This window comes from Talpa occidentalis, unplaced genomic scaffold (assembly GCF_014898055.3).
Source record: "Talpa occidentalis isolate TD23 unplaced genomic scaffold, MPIMG_talOcc4v2.1 talOcc4.3, whole genome shotgun sequence".
Classification (NCBI taxonomy): domain Eukaryota; kingdom Metazoa; phylum Chordata; class Mammalia; order Eulipotyphla; family Talpidae; genus Talpa; species Talpa occidentalis.
Genome location: NW_023603184.1, coordinates 27097324 through 27120592, shown reverse-complemented (window position 1 = coordinate 27120592; position 23269 = coordinate 27097324). Strand labels below are relative to the sequence as shown.

General features: G+C 39.9%; 1 protein-coding gene across 3 annotated transcripts; it reads left to right on the top strand.

Annotated features, from left to right (window-relative positions):
* The first annotated feature begins 2607 nt into the window (after positions 1–2607).
* On the top strand, positions 2608–22898 carry ZBED5 (zinc finger BED-type containing 5). Of its 3 annotated transcripts, XR_005127476.2 has the most exons (5): positions 2608–2821; positions 4412–4526; positions 12775–12847; positions 22123–22250; positions 22734–22898. XR_005127476.2 is itself a non-coding variant. In XM_037522668.2 (3 exons), the coding sequence occupies exon 3, from the start codon at positions 5596–5598 to the stop codon at positions 7597–7599; it is 2004 nt and encodes a 667-aa protein (XP_037378565.1). In that variant the 5' UTR covers positions 2609–2821; positions 4412–4526; positions 5381–5595; the 3' UTR covers positions 7600–7670. The 3 variants fall into 3 exon arrangements, 1 of the variants encoding a protein (XP_037378565.1); XR_005127475.2 differs by lacking the exon at positions 12775–12847; XM_037522668.2 differs by lacking the exons at positions 12775–12847; positions 22123–22250; positions 22734–22898 and adding an exon at positions 5381–7670 and having other exon boundaries at positions 2609–2821.
* The last annotated feature ends 371 nt before the right edge of the window (positions 22899–23269 follow it).

Sequence of the window (23269 nt, the reverse complement as noted above, 5' to 3'; positions counted from 1 at the left end):
TTTATCTTGATTTTGGTTTTGCTCTTTTCTTTCCAGACTTGTCTGACTGTTTCTGCCCCTTTCCTATGGGTCCCCACCAGATGCTACTCTAGAATTGTGGCAGGCTTTCAGGCCTCAGTGGCCCAGCTTTGGGCCAAACCTGTTTGGCTGGGCATTTACCTATGAGAAGATGGTTAACTTCGGCTGCTGGATTTGGAAACTATATTCTGTCTTTCTTTGTTGCACACTAAAGTTCCTTGTATTATTGTATTAAAGTTCCTTGTATTCCTTGTTGTATTAAAGTTCCTTTCCATTGATGTCTTATGCACTAGAGTACGTTTTGTCTTGTTGTGGCAGATGGCAGAACCTATTTAGAATGGGCAGGTTTGGAGGTGCCTCTCTCCCTGTCCTATATCAGAGTGAAAGCTTCTGACCCATACTGTGTATTCAACAAATGCTAGCTAGCGATTATCATTATTGGTCTGATGTATTTTTGTCTATATATTATTGGCCTATATGTTTTCTTATCTGTCTCACCAACCAACAGTCAAACTAATAATTAACTGTTGAGGGCCTCCCCTGTGGCGCAGCGGTTGAGCGCTGGGTTGCGAGGCTGCCTGCAGCCTCTGCAGCGCCGGTTCAATCCCCGGCTGCTCCCTGGCCTCCGGAGGAGGGTCCCGCATGGCGCGCAGACCTCTCCTGCCGCCCGCTGCTCCCCTCAGCAGTGTACTTCGGTCCTTCTGCCTGCTCTGCTCTCCCCTCTGGCTCTGGTGAATTCTCTCGCCCTCCCGCGCTTCTGACTGTACCCAGTGCTTATATAAATAAATAAATAAGTAAATAAATAAATAAAATCTTTAAAAAAAAAAAAATAATTAACTGTTGACCAAGTAATTACAGGAAATAACATTTGTTTCAAGTCCCTTAAAGATCAGACTCTGCAGGTTGTTAGGGTCTTGGTTAATGGAAGGCCTAGACTTAACCTGAGTTGAACTTGTTTAAGCAGTATTTTTCCAATCAGTTGAATATTTTGGATTTTTTCCAATTCACCAAGTCGTAAAGGTTAAATTGTGAAGGTTAAATTGTGACGGTTAAATTGTGCATATATGTACAAACTTTCTCTGAAATATAAAACATTAAAATATGAGCAAGATTATGTAGACAACTCCTGCAATTACAAAATTAATTTTCTCGTACTTCAGGTAAAACTGCACAACCTACCCCAAAAGGATTTCCACCTTCGTGGTTAAATTTCAAATGAAACGACTGGGATAATTTCTAAATAATAATGAAAACAGATGGATAGCCTACTGTATGTAGAGCAAAGATCTGACGATGCTGAAGTGGCTTTCAAATATTTGGACCAAATGTTGGCTTCTACCATCAGTCCTAAGAAGCCGTCTATGCAAAACCCCTGAAAACTTGTTAAATTATGGGTTAGGTTTCTTTCAACGTCTAAGAAATCTGTTCACATATCAAAAAGCATGTTTTAGAAAACAAAAACTGCCTTTGCTTTTGGCCACAAGTTAGGGATTTTCTGTCATTGGTGCAGTGCCTGAAACCACGGTCCAATTTTCATTCAGCTAATTTAACTGGGGCTTCGAAAAGGTTAAAATACTGCAAACAAAGAACTATTGTTAAATGTTAATGGTACTAAAACAAATTCCCTCCATTCAGCGTGTGTATCTTCAGGGTGCCAGTTTAGAAAAACCGACTCCAGGTCTCCTCGAAGGACTTCACACAAAACGGAAATCCGCAGCCTTTTGCATTGTTGCTTTTAAAGGGAGGTGGGGGGTGGGGTAGGGGAACCATGCCTTAAAACACCCGCCTGCTGCAGCTCGCCAAGTGAACAGGTTAGAGGGTTGGCTGCTCGGTGCGGCTGCACTTGTGAGCACCCTGCAGACAGCGCAGGCGGGCTCTACCATCCTTCTCCTTCAGGCAGCGGAGACGCCGCTGTCCCTAAAGACTCCTTCACGGCGGCTCCCTGCCCACCTGGGGTCACCCCAGAGCTCCACCTGGACCGGCACCCCTCGAGCTTCAGGCTAACCTTCCACCGCACCCCACCCGACCCGCTAGGGTCCAGACCCGCCGGCGTCGGGGAGGGGCGGGGAAGTCTCGGGTTGGGGGGACGGCGGGGGTAGGTTTTCAGCTCCGATTCCAAGGGGAAAACAAGGAAAAGAGGAAGCAGTTGTGCAGCCCGGGCGTCGGGTACGGCTCCGGGAACAAAGAGGTGAAAGCACCCGCCGCCCAGGCTGCGCGCTCCCCCGGGGCACTGCGAATCCGCTCAAATCACCGCTGCCTGGGCAGTGCGCCAGGGCCTTAAGAGCGTGCAGATTCCTGGAGTCCACTACGGCAGAACAAACGCTACGGGGTAGCTCCCAGGAATCTGCATGCTAACGGGAGCCCGGGCCGATTAGGGCACAGGGATGTCTGAGAACAATCACTTCACGCTGGGCACAGATTAGCCTGGCCGCGCGCTCGAATCCAGCGCCGCGGCTGCGGCTGCGGCACGCCTCAACCCAGCTTGGTCCTTTCCTTTAGTCCCGCCCCGATGCTCTGCGAGGATTGGTGGCATCGAGAAACTCTGGCGCTGATTGGGCGGCGGCGGAGTCGCTCCTGGGCTGTGGGTTTGGCTGCGCCAAGTGCTAAATTTATCTTCAGACGAGCCGCCGCGCCAGCCGAGAATCGGAGCTCTGTGGAGGTGCCATAGGCGAGATCCCTGAGCTGAGAGCGTCACCCTGTCCCCCGAATCCTTCTTTTTTTCTGTTTTGTTTTTCGTCTCCCTTTTCCCTCTCCCCCCAGTCCGCGACGACTGGCTCTTGACCCTGTCCAGGCCTCGGTGAAGGTGAGGACCGGAGTCGCCGCGGCGGCTGAGTCGCGCGCTCTGAAATGGCCGCTGCCTTGAGCTGTCTAAAATGGCGGCCGCGAGCTCAGCTGGGGATCGCGGCGCTGCTCTGCAGCCGAGCCGCAGCGAAGACCGTTCTCTCCGTCAGCGATGGAGATGAAGTAGAAAGATAGTGTTGGGTCCTGCGACGCTTTCCTGTGGCGGTTACCTCAGGCGACCGCCCGGGGCTCGAGAAAAGAGTTCCGAGGCGGGGGTGGGCTCCGACAGGACGCGAGCCCCAGATGTGGCGGTCTGCGCGCAGCGCGCACCTGTGACAAGGATAAGCTGAGGAGTAGCTGGCCCGGGCCGCACTTCGAGGTGACCATTTGAAAAAGGTGCTGGAAGGGGTGTCCATCCCCGCCTTCTACCTGGCTGTCTAAGTGGACTGCGCTCAGACCCAGCCCTCCTGCCCCGGGGGATATTGTTCTAAGTGGGAACCGCCTGAGGGTAGGGGGTGAAAAGCTTGTCTTAACTGTCATTAACCAGAAGTGCGAAAAGATGAGGGTTTCCCTCCTTTTGGAAGTAGGATAAAACTTTACTCTCTAGGGAGTCCAGACTCTTTGTCCTCGAGAGATTCGGGGTAAGCACCTCTGAAGAGATGGGGATGAGGCCTTTATTCCTGAAAACAAAGCTTCCTACTCTGTTGTGCCCTTTCTCTAGCAGCCAGGGAGCGGGATCCTAGTCTTTTAGGTCAACCAGCAGCTCCACGAAGTTTTCTGTTGCCACATCCAAAGTGGACTGAAAGGAAAATCACTGCTCTTTTTGCTCCCAATAATGGAGAAATTGGACTTTCTGCTGTTGTTAGTTTGAGACCCTCAGCTTTCTCGCGATTGTAACCTATTGTAATTTCTCTCGATACCACTAATAACCAGGTTATTTAGTGTTTGGGAAATTAAGAAATTATTCGGAAACACACAAGTAATAGCTACTGTGGGCTCCGCAAACTTTGGGGGTTCTGCTCTTAGTTCTTCATATGATAGCTATGTTAGCAGATGACATCTCTGTGTCTATTCTTTGGTCTCTGAAGTGGAGTTATTAATAGTCCCTGTACTTTCAAGATTGTTTCGAGGATTAAATAATGTGGTCTATCAGTAGATGAGAAATTTAGCAGTTACTGGTGCATAGTAAACTATGATCACTCAAAACACCTTAATTGGTTATGGAGAGGACAAAGATGGTTATAGCAAAACTGCCTATTTCATGTAACACTTCCATGTGGTAATTCCATTTTAGATTATTTTCAGTGCTGAGTTTTAGAAACATCAAGATGTGACTGTACTTTTGCAAGTTAGACTTCATTTTTGAAAGTTTTTCTTTTAATATATTTCCGTGTAATGAATGGGTTGGCAGAGCATCTCAAAACAGTGAAATTGCCTGGATAGTAAATAGGAGAATATCATTTTTACTATGCTAGGCATTTCAGTCCAAGGTCTGCATTGCAGTGAAGAAACATTTGTACTGCCTGGATCTAAAATAGATTTTAGTGAATAGTATCTTAGAGGTTTGTAGTTCTGCTTTTACAGTATCTAATTTTAATCTTTCTCTTTTTAGGCTTTTGGTTTCTCCCCTTCCATTCCATTCCTTAATTTTATTCTTTTGAAGAGTCTGCATTTCCAGCTGCCAAGGTGGAGCGTGTGCCTGCAAAAGGGATTACTTTTCATTTCAGGTATTTTACCTTCTAGCTGTTAATAGGAAAACCATTTTGATTGAGAGTCTAACATGAGAATGCAAAACTTAGTCTGTAGCCACCTCTCATCTGTAGTATAATGGGATGCAGTATAATCAGCAAAATACACATTACTTTGAGTCATAATTTGAATAATATAAATAGATAATTTTAAGTCCAGAGAAATAGTAACTTACCTTTGGTGTGCAATTTATTTTTCAGTGTTAATGCACAGTATGTAGGATATAATAGAATTCTGTCTTGTAAAATTTTGAACTGTGTTTGTATATTTTAAATATAGCTCTTAAGAATAGTTCCTGAAAGGAACAGTCAAATGTGAAATGGTATCAACAATGTGTCTAATGGCAATAGATAACTAAGAGATTCTAGGATATTATGTACTTTGAAAAGGGTTGGTAAATTATGGCCCAGGCTGTCTGTTTTTATAAATAGAGCATTATCAGAATACAACTGTACCTGTTTTTTTTTTTCTTTATTGTATTTTCCTTGGCTATTGCCACATGCAGAATTGACAACTTGCACCAGAGACCATCTACAACCTATAAAGTAAAAGATATTTATTATATGGCCCTTTCCAAAAAAAAGTTTGCCATCCTCTGCCTTGAGGACATGTTCCTTAAGGTCTCTTCCATAAAAATACTCTTAACCAACTTTTTATTCCTTCTTAATCCAATGGTTCCTGAAATGTGTTTTATAGAATATTAATATTCTTTAATAAATGTTCTGAGATTAGTGCTAACAATACTTCTTTATAGTTTATTTTAAAATATAGGTTTAAGACTACTAAATGCATTTCTATAGCCTTTATTTTTATGTGATAATCTGCCTTTAAGAAAAGGTGTGCCAAACCTGAGAGCACCAGGAAGTCGTATGCGAGATCACCTGATGCACGAACGTGTGATGTTCCATCTGCGCATTGATGGATAGGCAGCTTTTACAAATTAACTGATGGTTTGCTATATATCATCTCTTTGACGATTGCTCGTCATCTTTCCTGTCTTATAATTTCAACGCTTTTGTGATATTCAATGTTTATTCTAAATTAGCCATGTTTTGTACCACAAACACTTTACCTATGGATCTGTTGCTGAAACAAGGAAGTCTTAAACAAGAAGTAGAATCTTTTTGTTATCAAATTGTGTCTGAATCAAATGATCAAAAGGTTGGAATATTGCAAAGTGAAGATGAACAGTTGCCTTCAGTTTCTAAGAAATCAGAAGGTGAGCTTTCCAGGGTCAAGTTTATGTCTAATTCCAACAAAATAACAACGTTTAGTAAGAAACCAAAAAGAAGAAAATATGATGAAAGTTATTTGTCTTTTGGATTTACTTACTTTGGCAATAGAGATGCACCTCATGCTCAGTGTGTGTTATGTAAGAAAATTTTGTCCAACAGTTCTTTGGCCCCTAGTAAGCTTCGAAGGCATTTAGAAACTAAACATGCTGCATATAAAGACAAAGACATAAGCTTTTTCAAACAACATCTTGATTCGCCTGAAAATAATAAACCTCCAACATCTAAAATTGTCAACACGGATAATGAAAGTGCTACAGAGGCTTCATACAATGTAAGTTACCATATAGCCCTGAGTGGAGAGGCTCATACCATTGGAGAATTGCTTATCAAACCTTGTGCAAAGGATGTCGTGATGCGGATGTTTGATGAACAATATAGTAAAAAAATAGATGCAGTACAACTGTCAAACAGCACTGTTGCACGTCGAATTAAGGATTTAGCTGCTGACATTGAAGAAGAACTTGTTTGCAGACTGAAAATTTGTGATGGGTTTTCACTACAACTAGATGAATCAGCTGATGTTTCGGGACTTGCTGTGCTGCTTGTGTTTGTTCGTTACAGGTTTAATAAGTCTATTGAGGAAGACTTACTGCTCTGTGAATCTTTACAAAGTAATGCTACTGGTGAAGAAATTTTCAGTTGTATCAACAGTTTTATGCAGAAACATGAAATTGAGTGGGAAAAATGTGTTAATATTTGTAGTGACGCTTCTAGGGCAGTGGATGGGAAAATTGCTGAGGCTGTCTCCTTGATAAAATATGTGGCTCCTGAAAGCACCAGTAGTCACTGCCTATTGTATAGACATGCACTAGCAATTAAAATAATGCCTACATCTCTGAAAAACGTCCTAGATCAGGCAGTACAAATCATCAATTATATTAAAGCTCGACCACATCAATCCAGACTACTAAAAATTTTATGTGAAGAAATGGGTGCTCAGCACACAGCACTTCTTCTAAATACAGAGGTGAGGTGGCTTTCCCGAGGTAAAGTTCTTGTAAGACTTTTTGAGCTTCGCCGTGAACTATTGGTTTTCATGGATTCTGCTTTCCGATTATCTGACTGTTTAACAAATTCATCTTGGCTGCTAAGACTTGCATATCTTGCAGATATTTTTACTAAGTTAAATGAGGTTAATCTGTCAATGCAAGGAAAAAATGTGACTGTTTTTACAGTATTTGATAAAATGTCATCATTATTTAGAAAATTGGAGTTTTGGGCCTCATCTGTAGAAGAAGAAAATTTTGATTGTTTTCCTACACTCAGTGACTTTTTGACTGAGATTAATTCTACAGTTGATAAAGATATTTGCAGTGCCATTGTGCAGCATTTAAGGGGTTTGCGCTCTACTCTGTTAAAATATTTTCCTGTAACAAATGACAATAATGCTTGGGTTAGAAATCCATTTACTGTAACTGTTAAACCAGCCTCATTAGTAGCACGGGACTATGAGAGCCTGATTGATTTAACATCTGATTCTCAAGTGAAACAAAATTTCAGTGAACTTTCACTAAATGATTTTTGGAGTAGCCTAATTCAAGAGTACCCAAGCATAGCAAGGCGTGCAGTTCGTATACTTCTTCCTTTTGCTACAATGCACCTGTGTGAAACAGGGTTTTCATATTATGCTGCAACAAAAACGAAATATAGGAAAAGACTGGATGCTGCGCCTCATATGCGGATCCGACTTAGCAATATTACACCTAATATTAAGCGGATATGTGATAAAAAGACACAGAAACACTGTTCTCATTAAAATTGAAGGGTTTTGCATGTCTCTTGATAACCAAATAATCTTAAGGTGAAAATAAAAGATGGTTTACTTCATCGCTGGTATTTTGTGGTTTCAAATAAAATTCAAATTTTTTATGCTGCTAAATTTTAAGCTAAAGAATCAAAAACTTAAACGTGTTACTGTTGGTGTTCTTCACATTGTTTCAGAGGATTCTGTGGTCATAACTGAGAAATAATCACACAGAGATAAAGTCTTAATTCCTTAGCATAACATTTTCTTTAGGATCTAATCCATACCAATTTTCCTAGCCTGCTACCCTGTATCCCTCACACATGGAACTTTTTGCCAGATACTAAACATATTGTACTGTTTAATGCTTTCAGGTCTCAAAAGCTATTCCTTCTCCTTCTTGCTTTTCAATACTTAGGTGGTCTCATGATTCCCAGTATTACTGGACTGAGCTCTTACAGTAGGGTCATATCTATCCATTATCTTGCAAAAGGCCATATTCAATAATGGAAAAACTGTTGGTGAAGGTGAACCCACAAAAACTGAAATAGGGCATGGTGATCTGTATTTGTATATTCTGCTTGTGTATGGAATGCTGCCTTTTTGTTTAATTATATTAATATTCTGTGTGGATGTTAAGCAGACATCATTGAGGAATGTCACAGCTTTGATTCATACTGAACTACTAGAGGCAAGGACAGGAAGTATGAAGAATACTTTCAGATATTTTGGCTCGTTTCTCAGTTACAATTTAGATTACTGCAAATTCCACATATTCTGTAATCTAAATTAATGATTCTTTGCAAGCATGATTAGACTTGAAACCTCAGTCACTTTCTCAGAATACTGTGAAAGATCCCTGACCAACTTTCCTATCTCTAGACCTCTCTTCCCATGTCATATCACACAATACAGATGTCCAACTCAGTATTAAATATTTTGTATTATTCCTGTGGTTAAGAGCCAATGTAGATAGCCATTTGTTAGTCTCACTTATTCAAACTTACCTCCTATTGTGGGGGATAGAAGCACCTCCCCTCCCTGAGGTAGAATGTGCTAAAATGACAACATTTTGTTATCTACTCCATTATTTGGGCTCCATAAACTGCAATTTGCACCTTCCTGAACTTCAGGTATCTCATCTGTAAATTTATATCTTTGGAGGGTTATGATGAAGCTTAAATGAGAATGTATATAAAATTCCTCTAACAGTAGGTGATGAGAAATAGATGTGACATGTACACTGTGACATCCAACCATGTCTCAGTTAAACTTCACACTCACTTAAAGTTTGAGTTTTTATCTGTCATTATTAAGCACTTATTTATCTGCCAGTTACCATACTAGATGTTTATATGTTGTCAGTAGTGTTTAAAACAATCCCGTGGGTTTAGGTAATTTTTTTGAAGATTTGTTTTTATTTATGCATACAAGAACTGGGGTGTAGGCCAGAGGTGCGGGTGATGAGAGGATTCACCAGAGATAGAGTGGGGAGCAGAACAGGCAGATTGACTGAAATACACTGATAAGGGGAGCAGCGGGTGAGACAGGAGAGGTCTGCTGCACCATGTAGGTTAGCTCCCTGGCCAGGGGTCAAACTCAGGCCATACTGGTGATAGTGCTCAGACTTAACCCCTAGGCCAGGGAGGCCCAAATTCGGTAATATTTTAAACTGCCCAAAGTCACAATAAGTAGTAGAACTTGTCTTTTCCAAAGAGTAGTTTTTGTGGCTGTTGTCTTTCAGATTTTAAAAGCATTTAACAGTGATTACATGGTAATACTAAAATAGACATTATTTTGAAATCCTGTTTATAGATTCATAGATTCATGCAAATTGAATCATTACTTCTAAGTACAACTTTTAATATAAAAAATGGAAAAACAAGGGTTAAATTACAATTATGTAATTCTTTACTATTATGTATTCTTTAACATGGTTCAGGACCTCCCTGGTGGCACAAGGGGGTAAGCACAGCACTGTGAAGCTAGCTGCAGCCTCTGCAGCATGAATTCAGTCCCCACCCAAATGGCACAGCAGACCTCTCCTGTCTCACCCACTGCTCCCCTCATCAGTGTATTTCAGTCAATCTGCCTGTTCTGTTTCGCACTCTCTGGTGAATCCTTTCACACACACCCGATACCTCTGGCCTGTACCCCAGTTCTTGTATGTATAAATAAATCTTTTTTAATAATTAAAAAAATAAAATGGTTCATCATTGGGCCTCCCTGGTGGCGCTAGGCATAAAGTCTCAGCACTATGATGCTATCAGCCACTGCAGCACCAGTTCGATCCCTGGTCAGAGAGCTAACCCACATAGCACAGCAGACCTCTCCTGTCTCGCCCACTGCTCCCCTCAGCAGTGTATTTCAGTCAGTTTGCCTGTTTTGCTCCCCACTCTGTCTCTGGTGAATCCTCTCATACCTGTGCACCCCCCCCCCGCGCACTTATGGCCTACACCCCAGCTTTTGTATACATATATATGTATATACATACATAAATAAAAATCTTTAAAAGAAATAAAAATGATCCATCATATTATTCATCCATACTTTTTGTCAACAATTCTAAAATTAACCCTAGGTTGAGGTTGAGAGTCATGTATCAATACAATGCCATCATTTCAAGGTCTGGGTAAGACTGATAACTATACTCCTTATATGATTGTTGAACCTGAGCACTTGGTTAAGCTATCTGTCCAAGATATCGGCATCTTGGGATAATAAGAGCTCTCTTGGCTTTCCAATCCCTTCTTCCTAACCTCCCCTGAGAATATAGATGCCTGTGTTTCATCTAATGTCTGTTAACTCTGGAACCCTGCTATCTGCCAGTAGAACTCTTTAATGCCAGCCCTACCCCTTTAATGCCAAAAACTTGGTTCTCGATATCAGCTGCTCAACTGTTCTATTATCCATCAGGATTAATTTAGGAATAACTTGCATCGCTGTTGGACTTTTAGTACCTGAAGGTAGTTCTGGTACATGCTACTTGAAAGCAACTTCTAGATTGCTCAAACCTACTACTGTAGGTTCTGACTCAAAAGGGAAGATGCTTTTCCTTTTGAACCCTGCCTACCCTTCAGCTTCCTTAAATAAAACCAAAACAAAGTCTTGCACACCATCAGTCTTCTTTCCTCTTGTGTTTCCAAAGCCCTTTGGTTACCTTTCTGCTGGTATACCCTAAGGTTCCAGATAATGGAGGCTATATCTGGAGCTAGAGGAAAACCTCTGACAAACTCATGTAAAGAGAAAAAGGAAGAAATGGATGACATTCTATTAATAATGGAAGAGATCTCATAATAAATATTTTCATGGCACCCTCTGGGGACTGCTACCCTTCATGCTTTTGCACTAAATGGTAGAACTCACCTAATGTGACCAAACCAAAAAAGACTTGTTTAGTCCCTATATTTCAGGTAATTGAATTTGCCTTGATTTCTTAATGAGGATTGTTTCCTATATTAATCTTGACCAACTACCATAGACAAAAAAAAACCACAAATTATAATCTCTTTGTAACTAAAGCTTCTTATGGCTCATTCATAGAACTTAGTAAATTCTAATCATATAAAGTGTTCAGTAATTCAGCTCCCTCCCTTTAAAAGTATGGGTTTTATTAGTTGTGAAATAGATTTATTATTGTATTTTTTATTGCAGTAACAGGTTTACAACACCATAGGATTTACAGTTTTAAGTTCACACCTTTCAGATGTATGTTACCATCTCCACCATACCCACGCCTTTTAGATGTATTTACACCAAAGTACCAATAGTCTTCTTGACAGTCCACTGGGGCCCTCCCTCCATTGCTCCAACCTTCCATCCTATTCCTCTGGTAGCCTGAATTCTGAAGTCAGATTTCTAAGGTTTGTTTTGCTTTACTTTCATATTTTGTTATCCTATATTCCACAAATGAGTAAAATCATTTGGTATTTGTCTTTCTCCTGACATTTCCCTTGACATCATTCCCTCCAATTCTATCCATGTTGTCACAAATGGTTAAAATCCATCTTTTTTATATAGCTGAGTAGTATTCCTCTGTGTGTGTGTGTGTGTGTGTGTGTGTGTGTGTGTGTGACATCATCATAGTGCACACATTTGTTGTTAGGCCTTAGGTTGTTTCCATAGCTTGGCTATTATAAGTAGTGCTGCAGTGGGCATAGGAATGCATACATCCCTTCACATTAGTGTCTGCATTCTTTGGGTGAATGGTGAAGTATTGTGAAATACAATTGAAACCGAAGCTTTACAGAAGTTAGCTTTAAAATCCTTAACTTCACTAAAAAATGCAGTAACTGCTCTTTGCTTTCAAAGACTTCAAAATCATTTCTTCAGTAAGCTACTCCATTCCCTTAAAAATGCAGCTTTGCTTCCCCAAATATAATGTACCTATAGCCTTTCAAAGACTTCATCACCTATGTAAGTCTAGGTGCCTCTGGAACTGATGTATGTTGTTTCAATTTTAATGTTTGTATAACTGCACTGTTAATTAGTACAGTGGAAAGAATTCTGAAGCCTGGTGTCAAGAGACTTGCGTTCTGCAACTAATTAACGGCCTTGAATCAGTTCAGCCTCCTCTCTAGGCCTTACTTTTATCATTTATTAAATGGAGGGAGTTGAACTAGAATGCGCTCTAAAGTTCTTATCAAATAGATCAGAATTTGAACCAAGGTAAATATTATGGTGATGATAAGATTCGCTCAGTTATTTGAAATATGCTGGGTTTTTTTTCTGGTTTTTGTGTTTAGTATTTTTTTGTTGTTGTTGTTGTTGTTTTGAGGGGAGAGGCCTAGCTTTTTCTTCCAAATGGTAAAATTTATGAATTATACCATCATAGAAACTTAATGAAGTGTTTTTTGGGGAGATATACTTGAAATTTAGAAAACATTGAAAGAACTGAAATAGTTTTGTTTTGATTATGTTCCAGGCTGCAGTGAAAATTATTGATATCCCAAAATGTTTTCTCTCTCCTGAGTTGTATGTAGATTTTCTTTCAGATACCCATTCTTCCCCTACCATAACATGTTAAGCATAGAGTGAGCTTGTTTTGTCTAAGACACCAGGTTTCAAATTTTTTTGCCTAATCCACAATAAATATTTTACATTCTATCCAGGTGTGTATGTGTAACCACTAAAGTTGCATGAAATAATACGAACCTTTTAGATCTCTAATTTTCTTAATTTTTTAAGTGATGTTTAGGACCCAGAAGTTCATTTCATGATCCATTCTTGGGTGATGATCCTCTATTTGAAATAAACGCTGGTGAGTGTAATGCCATTGTCCTTAAAAAAAAAAAAAAAATCCAGAATCTGGATCTAAGACTTCCATGGAATAGTACTAATCTTGCTACAGGAATTGGTCCAGGAATAGCATGTGGCCTAACATAGGCTTAGGGAAAAGTAAAGGTAGTTTTATAGGGCCTTTGAGAAAAGAAGTTTCCTCACTCTTAACAGAGATAAATGTCCTGTGTAATTGGGAGATCTGGAATTGTGGCTACTCTCAACCTACAAACTGAGGGATAAGAGCAACACGTAGAGAAGGGCAGAGCCAAAAAATTAGTGAGAAATTTAACCAGAGCCCTGACTGATCCTTGATCATTAATTATCCTGTCTGTTGTTACCTGGATTAATAAATGTTCAAGACAGTCTTTTATCAAAATAGGTAAAATCACTTTAAAAAAAACATAAAAATAGAATTTATTGGTAAACTTAGCTGGAACAATGAGAAGAGTGCTGTCCCAAACTAAGATAGTCTGATCTTTGGTTATTCAGTCACCCACCATATTGTTATTTTGCAATATTTTTATACCAGAAGTTAAATCTACATATGTTGGCATTTAATATTATCAAATGTCACTTTATTTCTCTTAGTGGGACAACTTGCTTGTAAATAGATTTTTGCTTAATAGCTTAGGCTGGGATAATTAAGACTCAGGTGAATCATTTAATTAGAAATTAACCTTGAAAACAAATAGTTAATTTTATCTTTAGTTTATTGAAGAGTGATATATATGATGATTTTATCTTTAGTTTATTGAAGAGTAATATATATGATGATTTTTTTAAAGGTTTAATAGTCATACATCATAAGGAAAACTATCAGCCAGATAGTGTGAGCAGTACTCAGTCTTAAAAATTGTCTTCTCTCAAAGTGTCATGTTAAGGATTGTTTTAACTTCTCAGAAGACATATGTTGACAAGGCAAAATCTGTCATACCACACCATGGCTTTCTTGGCAAATACCTTTGAGCAAAATAAACCTTTTTGCAAGCAAGCTGGAACTTCAGGTTAAGGTGTAATCTGAATACATACATTTGACTCTACCTTCCTAAATTTCTGTAGATATGCTGAAAGCAACATCAAACTTTGAAAAAAGACTAAGTCTGTAGCTATGACAGTAAGATAAAAGGCAAAAATGTCAATACTTATAAATTATATCCTAGTGGGAAAGACAACTAGTGCAATGAAGAAAATAAAACAGGTTAATATCCATAATGAAGGAGATTATTAAGTTAATCTGAGAAGGTTTCCAAGAAAGACACTTGAACTGAAGCCAAATTGAGAAGGAGGCAATCAAAAGAACATTGGGGAAAGTTCCCAGATGGAGAAGACAGTGGGAACACCCTGATAGATAAAGAAGTTGGTTAGTTTGAGGAATAGATTAGTATGTCTGGAATAAAGCGCACCATGGGCATTGTATAAGTTGTTAGAGAGGAACTTGTAAAGGAATCAGATCACGTAGGGTATAAGAGGCCAATATAAGGAGTTTGGATTTTTAGAACAATGGGAAAGCTTTGTGGTTCTCAAATGGATAAGGGAGTTATTTTTATTATTTTACATATGTAAGTGAAAAGGTTAAACATCAATAAGAAGTAAAAAGTCATAGGATGTTATCAAAACCTTTTCAAACGCTAAGGGCTCCAGTGTCATTCAGCAACATTCATTCACCATTTTTCCCCTGAATCAAGCACCTATTTCAAGAGGCAACTGTGAAGATCTCTCCAAGATACATCTTACCTTAACCACAATTCACTTTCTAAGTACCTGTCCCAGCTTTTAAATAAATATACATATGGCCTAGCAAATCCCATAAATTGACCCAGATAGCGGTCTTCAGGAACTCAGCCAATACTCCTTTTCATGAAGGCTTCAGAAACTTTTTTCTGACAAACTGTACTTGTTCTAAAAAACAAGTTATTCTCAAGGCTTCAGTGTCCAGCTAGATAATATATAGACCACTGGTCTGTTGTAGACTTGACATTCTGAGGCTTACTAATTTCATAATAAATTGACAGGAAGTTCTCACCATGTTCCTGCAAGCATCAAATAAGGCCACCTCGCCTTACATTATGCAATACCAGTAAATACCTATTTTATTTTTGCTTATATATATATTTGCTTACTATAAGATAAAAGTTAATGACAATACTCTTAAACTAAGGCAGACTCATCAACTATATGCCCAAACACGAGGAAAAAATAGAGGTTATGAAATGAAGGCCTGAAGTTCAAGATACCAACCCTGTCAGGAAAATCAATGATGATTTTTTTGGTGTATAAAGATGTATATGGAGAATTTATTAAGTATTTAACTAGTCAAAGATTAAAACAGCCACTCTGTATTACTTCATTGCTAGTGAAATTATTTAAATAAGGACAGAGTTGATGATAATGTGAACATTGATTTCCAAGTCACAAAATATTTAAAACACTAATACAGGCTAAACATAGGAACAATTTAATAAATGAAAAGTTTGAATTCCAATTTTATATAAGAGGGACTCTAAGCACCTTTTTTTTACTCCCCTCTGTATTCTGAGGGGCTAGAATAATGCCTGATGCCTAATAGTTCACTATATTCGCTGACCCTCAGTTTCTTCAACTATAAAAAGGAATATTTTATTCTCTGCTTTTCCAATATGTGGCTTTTTTTTTTCTCAAGACCAACAAGCAGTTCTCTAATTTCTTAACAGACACTGTGCCTGGGTGTCCTATAATTCTAACACTTCATACCTGGAGATAGTATCAGTACTTAGAGATTAAGTATTCAGTTCTACAAGACTGCTCACTCCACTGTAGATGCCAATATCAAGTCCTGGTTGTCACCTGTGCTTCTGACCAGCTGGCTATAGATCAATAGTTAATTCCCATGATCCCCTCCTGAGGTTCCATTCATTCTCTAGGGCAACTCACAAAATGCAGAAACATTTACCAGTTTATTGTAAAAAATAACTACTGAGAAACAGCCAAATAGAAGAAATTCATAGGGCAAGGTATGTGGGAAGGAGTACAGAGCTTCTGTGCTGTCTCTTGGGTATGCTATCCTCCCTACATCTCCCTTTTAACTAACTTGGAAGTTCATCATTGCTTGTTCAAGAGTATAATATTAATGTGCAGCATCCCTTCCCTTTCCTCTTCCCAGAGGTGTCAGTGGTGGGTCTGAAAGTTCTAACCCTCAAGCCAATTGGTTTTACTGGGGTCCAGCCCCACCTTAAGTCACCTCATTAGCATAAACTCAGGTGTGTCCAACAGGACCCTTAATGAATGACCAAAAACATTCCTAACAGGAACTTCCAAGGGTTTTAGGAGCTCTGCCAGAAATGCAAAACCAAGACCATGTATATTTGTTACTATACTAGTTTTACTCAGAGCTGTGCTCTGAGACCCAAGATGCATATGTTAAATGATTATAAAATGCTATATATGGCATTATGAAAAGTGAGCATTTTAGGGCCTCCCCGGTGGTGCAGCGGTTGAGCACTGGGCTGTGAAGCTGCCTGCAGCCTCTGCAGCGTCAGTTCAATACCCGGCCTCTGGCGAGGGTCCCACATGGCGCAGCAGACCTCTCCTGCCACGCCCGCTGCTCCCCTCAGCAGTGTACTTTGTCAGTCTGCCTGTTCTCTTCCCTGCTCTGGCTCTGGTGAATTCTCTCACCCTTCCACGCTTCTGACTGTACCCAGTGCTTGTATAAATAAATAAATCTTTTTAAAAAAGAGCATTTTAATACCAACAATGTTTCAACAAAACATTGCTTGGCAGAGATCTTTAGTGGATAGAATTAAATGATAGTATCTTTTTTTAATGGTATATTAGGTATATGTATTATATATGTATGTATGCATTCAAGAACTGGGGTATAAGCCAGAGGTGTGGGGGTGGGGGGAAGAGGATTCACCAGAGAGTGGAGAGCAGAACAGGCCGATCCACTGAAATACGCTGCTGAGGGGAGCAGCAGGCAAGACAGGAGAGGTCTGCTGGATTAGCTCCCTGGCCCGCTGGGGATCGAACTTGTCCTGCAGTGACTGTCTATAGCTTGATAGCACTATGTCTTTAACCTCTGCGCTGCTAGGGAGGCCCCTCATCCCCATTTTAGAGATGAGGAAATCAAGGCTCCATATTAATGATTCTTTGTGTAACAAAATAAAAGCAAACATTGAGCCATTCTAAGTCTGAATAACAACCAGAGCCTGGAGGCAAATCCAGGCAGCCAAGCTGTTGGAACATGTGCAGACATGTCCACAGCTCAAGAAATATAACCACACTGACCAGCCATACCCAGTATTGAAATTTGGCCAATTTCCTCAAGAAAATTTTCCACCAATCAGAACTGCACTGAGAGCCTCATTTGCACAAACTGGACCTTGCCCCACCCCTTTTGCCTGGATAAACTTGCTATTGTATCTGTATTTCTTATACTGTAGTCCTGAAACACCTCTATGCTGTACTCCTGGACCAGATTTCTGTGTCTACTGTTGTGGAGGATGTGGCTTAAATACTTAGCGATTTAAAGCAGCAGCGTTTATTATCGCACACTTTCTGTAGGTCTGCAATCCAGGTCTAGCTTAGCTTCATACTCAAGCTGCAATAAAGGTATGGGGCAGGACTACAGTAATTAATTTTAAGACTCCACTCAGAAAGGATTCACTTCCGATATCACTTCTTTTAGCCGGATTTAGGCTGTTGGTCTGAGTGGGAGACTTCTCTACTCTTTCACATGTGGACCTCTCTGTATGGCTGACTTCATCAAATTAAGAAAGTGAGAGTTCCAGTAAGACAAGTCACAAACTTTTATAACCTAATTTTGTGTTATCCTATCACTCTTGTTGTATTCTATTCATTAAGGGCAACTCTAGTGAAGGAGGATGCAGGTTCTTACCAGACATCAAATCTTGCCCCTTGGTATTGAAATTCCCAGCACTGGGCCTTCCTGGTGGTACAGCGGTTGAGCTCTGGGTTGCAAAGCTGCCCGCAGCCTCTGCAGCGCCGGTTCAATCCCGGGCCACCGGGCGAGGGTTCCACATGGTGCACAGACCTCTCCTGCCGCCTGCTGCTCCCCTCAGCAGTGTATTTCGTCAGTCTGCCTGTTCTGCTCTTCACTCTGGCTCTGGTGAATTCTCTCACTCTCACGCACTTCTGACTGTATGGAATGCTTGTATAAATAAATAAAAAAATAAAAATAATAATAATAAAAAAGAAATTCCCAGCACTGCAGAAAAACAGAAATAAATTTTTGTTATTAAAAAAAAAATCAGCCCAAGATTACCGGCAGATTGGGACTTTGGAAACCCTGAAAGGTAGAGGGCAGTTGGGCATATCAGCAAAGCAAGAGTCATACTTCAAGCTCAGAACAAATGGATTCAGGAAGTTTGGGGTTTGGGGCTAGAGAAAGGCAATCATAAAGGCTAACTTTGCAGGGAATAGAATTTGAAGTCTGGTTGAATTGGCTTTATGCATTCACTTTCTGAAGCTAAATGATTTTTGCCTGTTGGCTGGCACAGTGACTGGAAACTTGGAGTGGACCAAGCCAGGCAGTACCCCGCATAGCTATATCCAGGAAAAGAAACCTCACTTCATACCCAGAATATTAGTCACTGGCATGCCTTGTCCAAGATTACATTTTATCCCTTCCTCATAATTACCAGCATAAACTATGATAAAAAGAACCACATCAAAAACAGAGAACAAGGAATACCAAGATAAGAATGAAATCAAGAAATACTATATAGCCAAGGAAGACCAATACCATGGAAAAGGTGACACCAATCAACATTGGAACACCCACGCAAATAGTTATTCAAGTAAACAGGAGTATCTTGGAAATAATTATTAATTTAGTAAATTAATATTTATTTAGTAGTGTCAGACATTGTTCTAAGCACCTTACATTTTTTTCAGTGTAATCATTTAGAATACCTCCAAGCAATATAAAAATGTTACATCTTTTATGGAAAAGAATAAAAGATTGTTAAAACATTCTAAACAGCAAATGGACTCTGATAAAGACAAGTTAACAAAACTGGAAGAGTAAAGAACTATTCCAAATATTGGAGAGGTTATTTAAGAAATACACAAATCTGGAGATTTTCTAGTATCTCTCATATTTCCACAGAAAAGAGAAGAAAATTTTAGGGCTGCAATAATTGGAGAAATAATAGAAGAAAAATCCCTGGTGCAAATAGTATAATTCAGAAGATATATTTAATGTCATTTTGGTTAAGAAAATAATGATCAAATATGTAAGTGGATCTTTTTATTGCCAAGTTGCATCTAAACTTTCATCACTTTTTAGTATATATACATTTTTTAATTATACATCCTTATTGGAAATAAATTTAAACTGCAGAAAAGTTGCAAATCTAATACCCTTTATCTAGCTTCCTGTGTTTAACATATATATAACTCTAACACAATTATAACAATACATTAGCATTAGTAAAATACCATTAACTAAACTACAAATACACAGTACATAAACTAGGAGGGTAAACAAGTCAGTGGGAATGATTGACATATAGGTATATACTGTACACAGAGGAGAAATTGCAACCTTTTCCACAATTGGTCTTTAGGCTCTGTTTACAACATGTTTCCATCTATTCAAAATACGTTTTGCCAGCATCCACAGCTGATTGAGGTTTTCACATGATGTGGTAATCTTCATTCCTAAGAAATGAGTTCAGCTTGAATTGCTGTACTTTCCTGTAAACTTGTTACCACTCTACATGGCAATACTAGGAGGTGATCCAAGCATCCCCTGGATTATCACCCTTTTTCCTATTAGTGGCAGCAGTCAGATTTCCTCTTGATATCAAGGTTAAATCATCCAAGCCTACACTGTAGCCTCTCTTTTACCCTATTGTTCCAGTGTCACGAAGAGCCCAAACTAACCATCTGAGTGTATAAACGTCCAGTTAAGTGAATCCATTATTGGGGTTTCTCAGGAGAATGTGCCTTTCTTGGATACTAAGCTCTTTGGATAGGCAAAGTTGTGGGAATAGAAAGCAAGTATTTTATGAGTGGATTACTAGGTATAATAATGGGAAGTGCCTATCTTCCTCCTAGGTTCTCTAGTTCCTGTATTGTAGTTAAGGTAGAAACTACACTCTGTTGGTTGTTAATTCACCAGTAATGCTCTGGGACAGGAGTTGGCATGCTTTTTCCAATAAGGCCCATATAGTAAATATCACAGACCTTGAGGGCCACGTGTGACATCTGTCACATGCTGCTCATTTTTGTTTACAACCATTAAAAGTATAAAATCCATTTTTTATCTATTTTTTTACATCCTTTTTCATTTTTGCACAATGTATGCATTTTCATCTTGGTTATAGTCCCCATACAATTCCCACCTTCCTTGTTTTGATCCTACTCCCTCCTCCCTGCCCCCTCACCCCTCCCCCCAGTTGTGTGTCTCTGGTTTATAGTTGCTTGTTGATTTTGATTTTTAAAACAAGTATAAAATCCATTTTTTTTTTAAAGATTTATTTATTTATTTATAGAAGCACTGGGTACAGTCAGAAGCGCGGGAGGATGAGAGAATTCACCAGAGCCAGAACAGGAGCAGAACAGGCAGACCAATGAAATACACTGCTGAGGGGAGCAGCAGGCGCCTGCGCACCATGTGGGACCCTTGCCGGTGGCCAGGGATAAAACCCGTGCTGCAGAGGCTGCGGGCAGCCTCGCAGCCCGGCACTCAACCACTGTTCCACCAGGGGAGGCCCTAAAATCCATTCTTAAAGGGTGTATAAAAATAGGATACAAGCCGAATTTGGCTCTAAGACTGTAATTTGCTAATCCTTGCTATATAGGACAGCACCCTAACCTTGCAAGATGTTCTTTCTCTTCTGACACTGGAATGTGTGCTCTAGACCCTTTGGGGTACATGGGGTAAATGATCCAATACAAATAACAGTCCTCTGTTGCTTTCTTCACAAAACTTTGTAGCTTCCCTCCGACATAACAAGACATTTATGGCAACCCAACTTTATTTTTGGTAACCAGATGAATCTAGCTTTTAAGTAACCAACTGGGCATGATATCAGGCAAAACCAAGGGATGCCTAGGGACCCAAACTGTTCAGGGGAAAGGCGCTTGCACCACCCAGGCACATAAAGGCAAAGAAATCAGACTCTTAGTGTGATCAGAGATTTTTAATAGAGTAGGGGAGAGAAGGATTTCAAATCACAACTCCGAAACTACCCATCTGCTCATGAACAAACGCCCCCTCAGCCTGGGCCCAGCGAAGGGTGGCTGAGGCATGAAAGCAGAGCTGCCAGAATGAGGCCCCAGCACAGATCAGAAGGAGTGGTAGGCAAGGTGGTGGGCATGGGGAGCAGCAGAGACCTGAACTCATGATATAACATCCGAGCTGGCTACTCCACCTCAAGGTCAAGATGACAGCTGCCATTGTCTCTGAAGAGCCTGCCATGTGCGCAATACCTATTCCAAGCACTGAAGCTGGAAAAAGAGAGTCTATTAAAGGTCATTATGGACACTCAGCCCCAACCCTTATTCCCAGCAGTCCCCCATCCAGGAAACCCAGATTACTGGGAGTTGTGGTCCTTGCAACTGAGATCTCTCAACATGCCAATGGGGTTAGAGTTTGTCACTCACTGATGGGGTCACCAAACTCAGCCTAACTCTAACAAGCATAACTAGAACTACTCCTAGATACCCAAACTAGTGCAGTGACCCAAAAATCTCTGGTAAATTTTCTTATATCAATAAATTGTACCCTCAGAATCTATCCCTACACATATTCTACAACATTTTTCTTAATGTTCTTGCCATTCTTCTTGCATGTAAGTCTTCTCTTCCCAGATTTACTTTGTATTTGGTCCCACAGAGCCAGATTCAATTTATAACTCTGGAGTTAGTGAGAAGAGATAAGGGTAGAAAAGGAGGAAAAGTGATACCCTATGCATTACCTTTTATTGTGTAACAGATTACCCAAAATCTAGCAACTGAAAATAACATGCATTTCATACAGCTTCTGTAGGTCAGGAATCTAGGAAAGGCATGGCTGGGTGATTCTGGTTCAAGTTCTCTCATGAAGTTGGTGCCAAGATACCAGCTAGGACCACAATTGCTGGATGTTGACAGGAGGCCTCGTTCCTCACCATTTGGACTTCCCTACTTGAGTGTCCACAGTATGGTATTTGACTTCCCCCAAATCTAAGAGAAAACAAAGTGGAAAATAATATTTATTTTATGTCCAAGCCTTAGAAGTCACACGATCACTTTTGCTCTACCCTACAGGTTACCCTGGTCAGCCCTATTCATTATAGGAGGGGACAACATACGGGCATTTAATACTAGGAGTATGACTCACTGGGGCCTTCTTGAAGACTGGTTACCATAAGATCTGTATAGGATTTTGAAGAAAGGTAAGATCAGCCTCACCAGGGCAAGAAGGGAGCTACTTTTGCAGGCAAAAACAGGGCATTTAGTGGATTTTAAGAATACAGTATACCATTTGGGGAGTACTATTTTCTAGGTCATAAATTCCCTAACTTCCACAAAGATTAAAGTGCAGCTGTTAATTCTACTTCTATTGTATTTTGGCAGTTTATTAAAGATTTTGCTTTCTAAGTTTTGATGTGTTAGATCTGTTACTATAAAAGATAGATGGGTGTTTTAGGACAATCATAGAAAATGTACCTTGAGCTAAAAATTGGAAGTCTTAAGTTTTCTTTTAAGTTTTGTGGCATGACTAAAAGCAACCAGTACAATTGCTGTCCCTTATATTCCTTGTGCCTTCCATAATGGTCTAACAGCAGCAAGTTGATTCACAAAGCCTTGCCTTTAATAACCTCTCCTTCCAAATGATCCCTGATAATAATTTTTTTATTTTTTTGTATTTTTTAAAGGTTAACAGAAGGTTTATTTACAAGGGAAGGGAAATGAGGAAATGTACAACTCAGGGAAAAAAGAGGGAGATAAATTCTTAAATGTGACCTACCTGTTCCGCTGACCTGGAATCCCAAATGACCCGCCGAGACCAAACCTGCCTGGCCAAGAGCACTAGCCAAGTGTGCCCGACCCCACTACCATGGTTGGTTTTTATTTACGAACAGAGAAAATGGCTGCTTAACTCTTCCCTTACGTCCTCGCCACTCCTGATTATAATTTTTTAAGCAAAAATGGAATGTGTTTTTTCATGTAACTGAATAGTGATGGATGGATCTGGGTGTAGGGACTCATCATTTCAATATCATTTGCCATTTCTTAGCTCTTCCTTCCTCTGCTGTTCCCAAGGTGACTACATGTGATGGCAGAGATGGTCTCTGGCTTACATTTTACTAGTTTAGCAATCTACAGGTGATAATTTAAATAATTGTTTCTCCATTGTGTAATATGGACTATCAGTCTCCAGTAAAAGTACCCATATCCTCTCTGCCTTCAG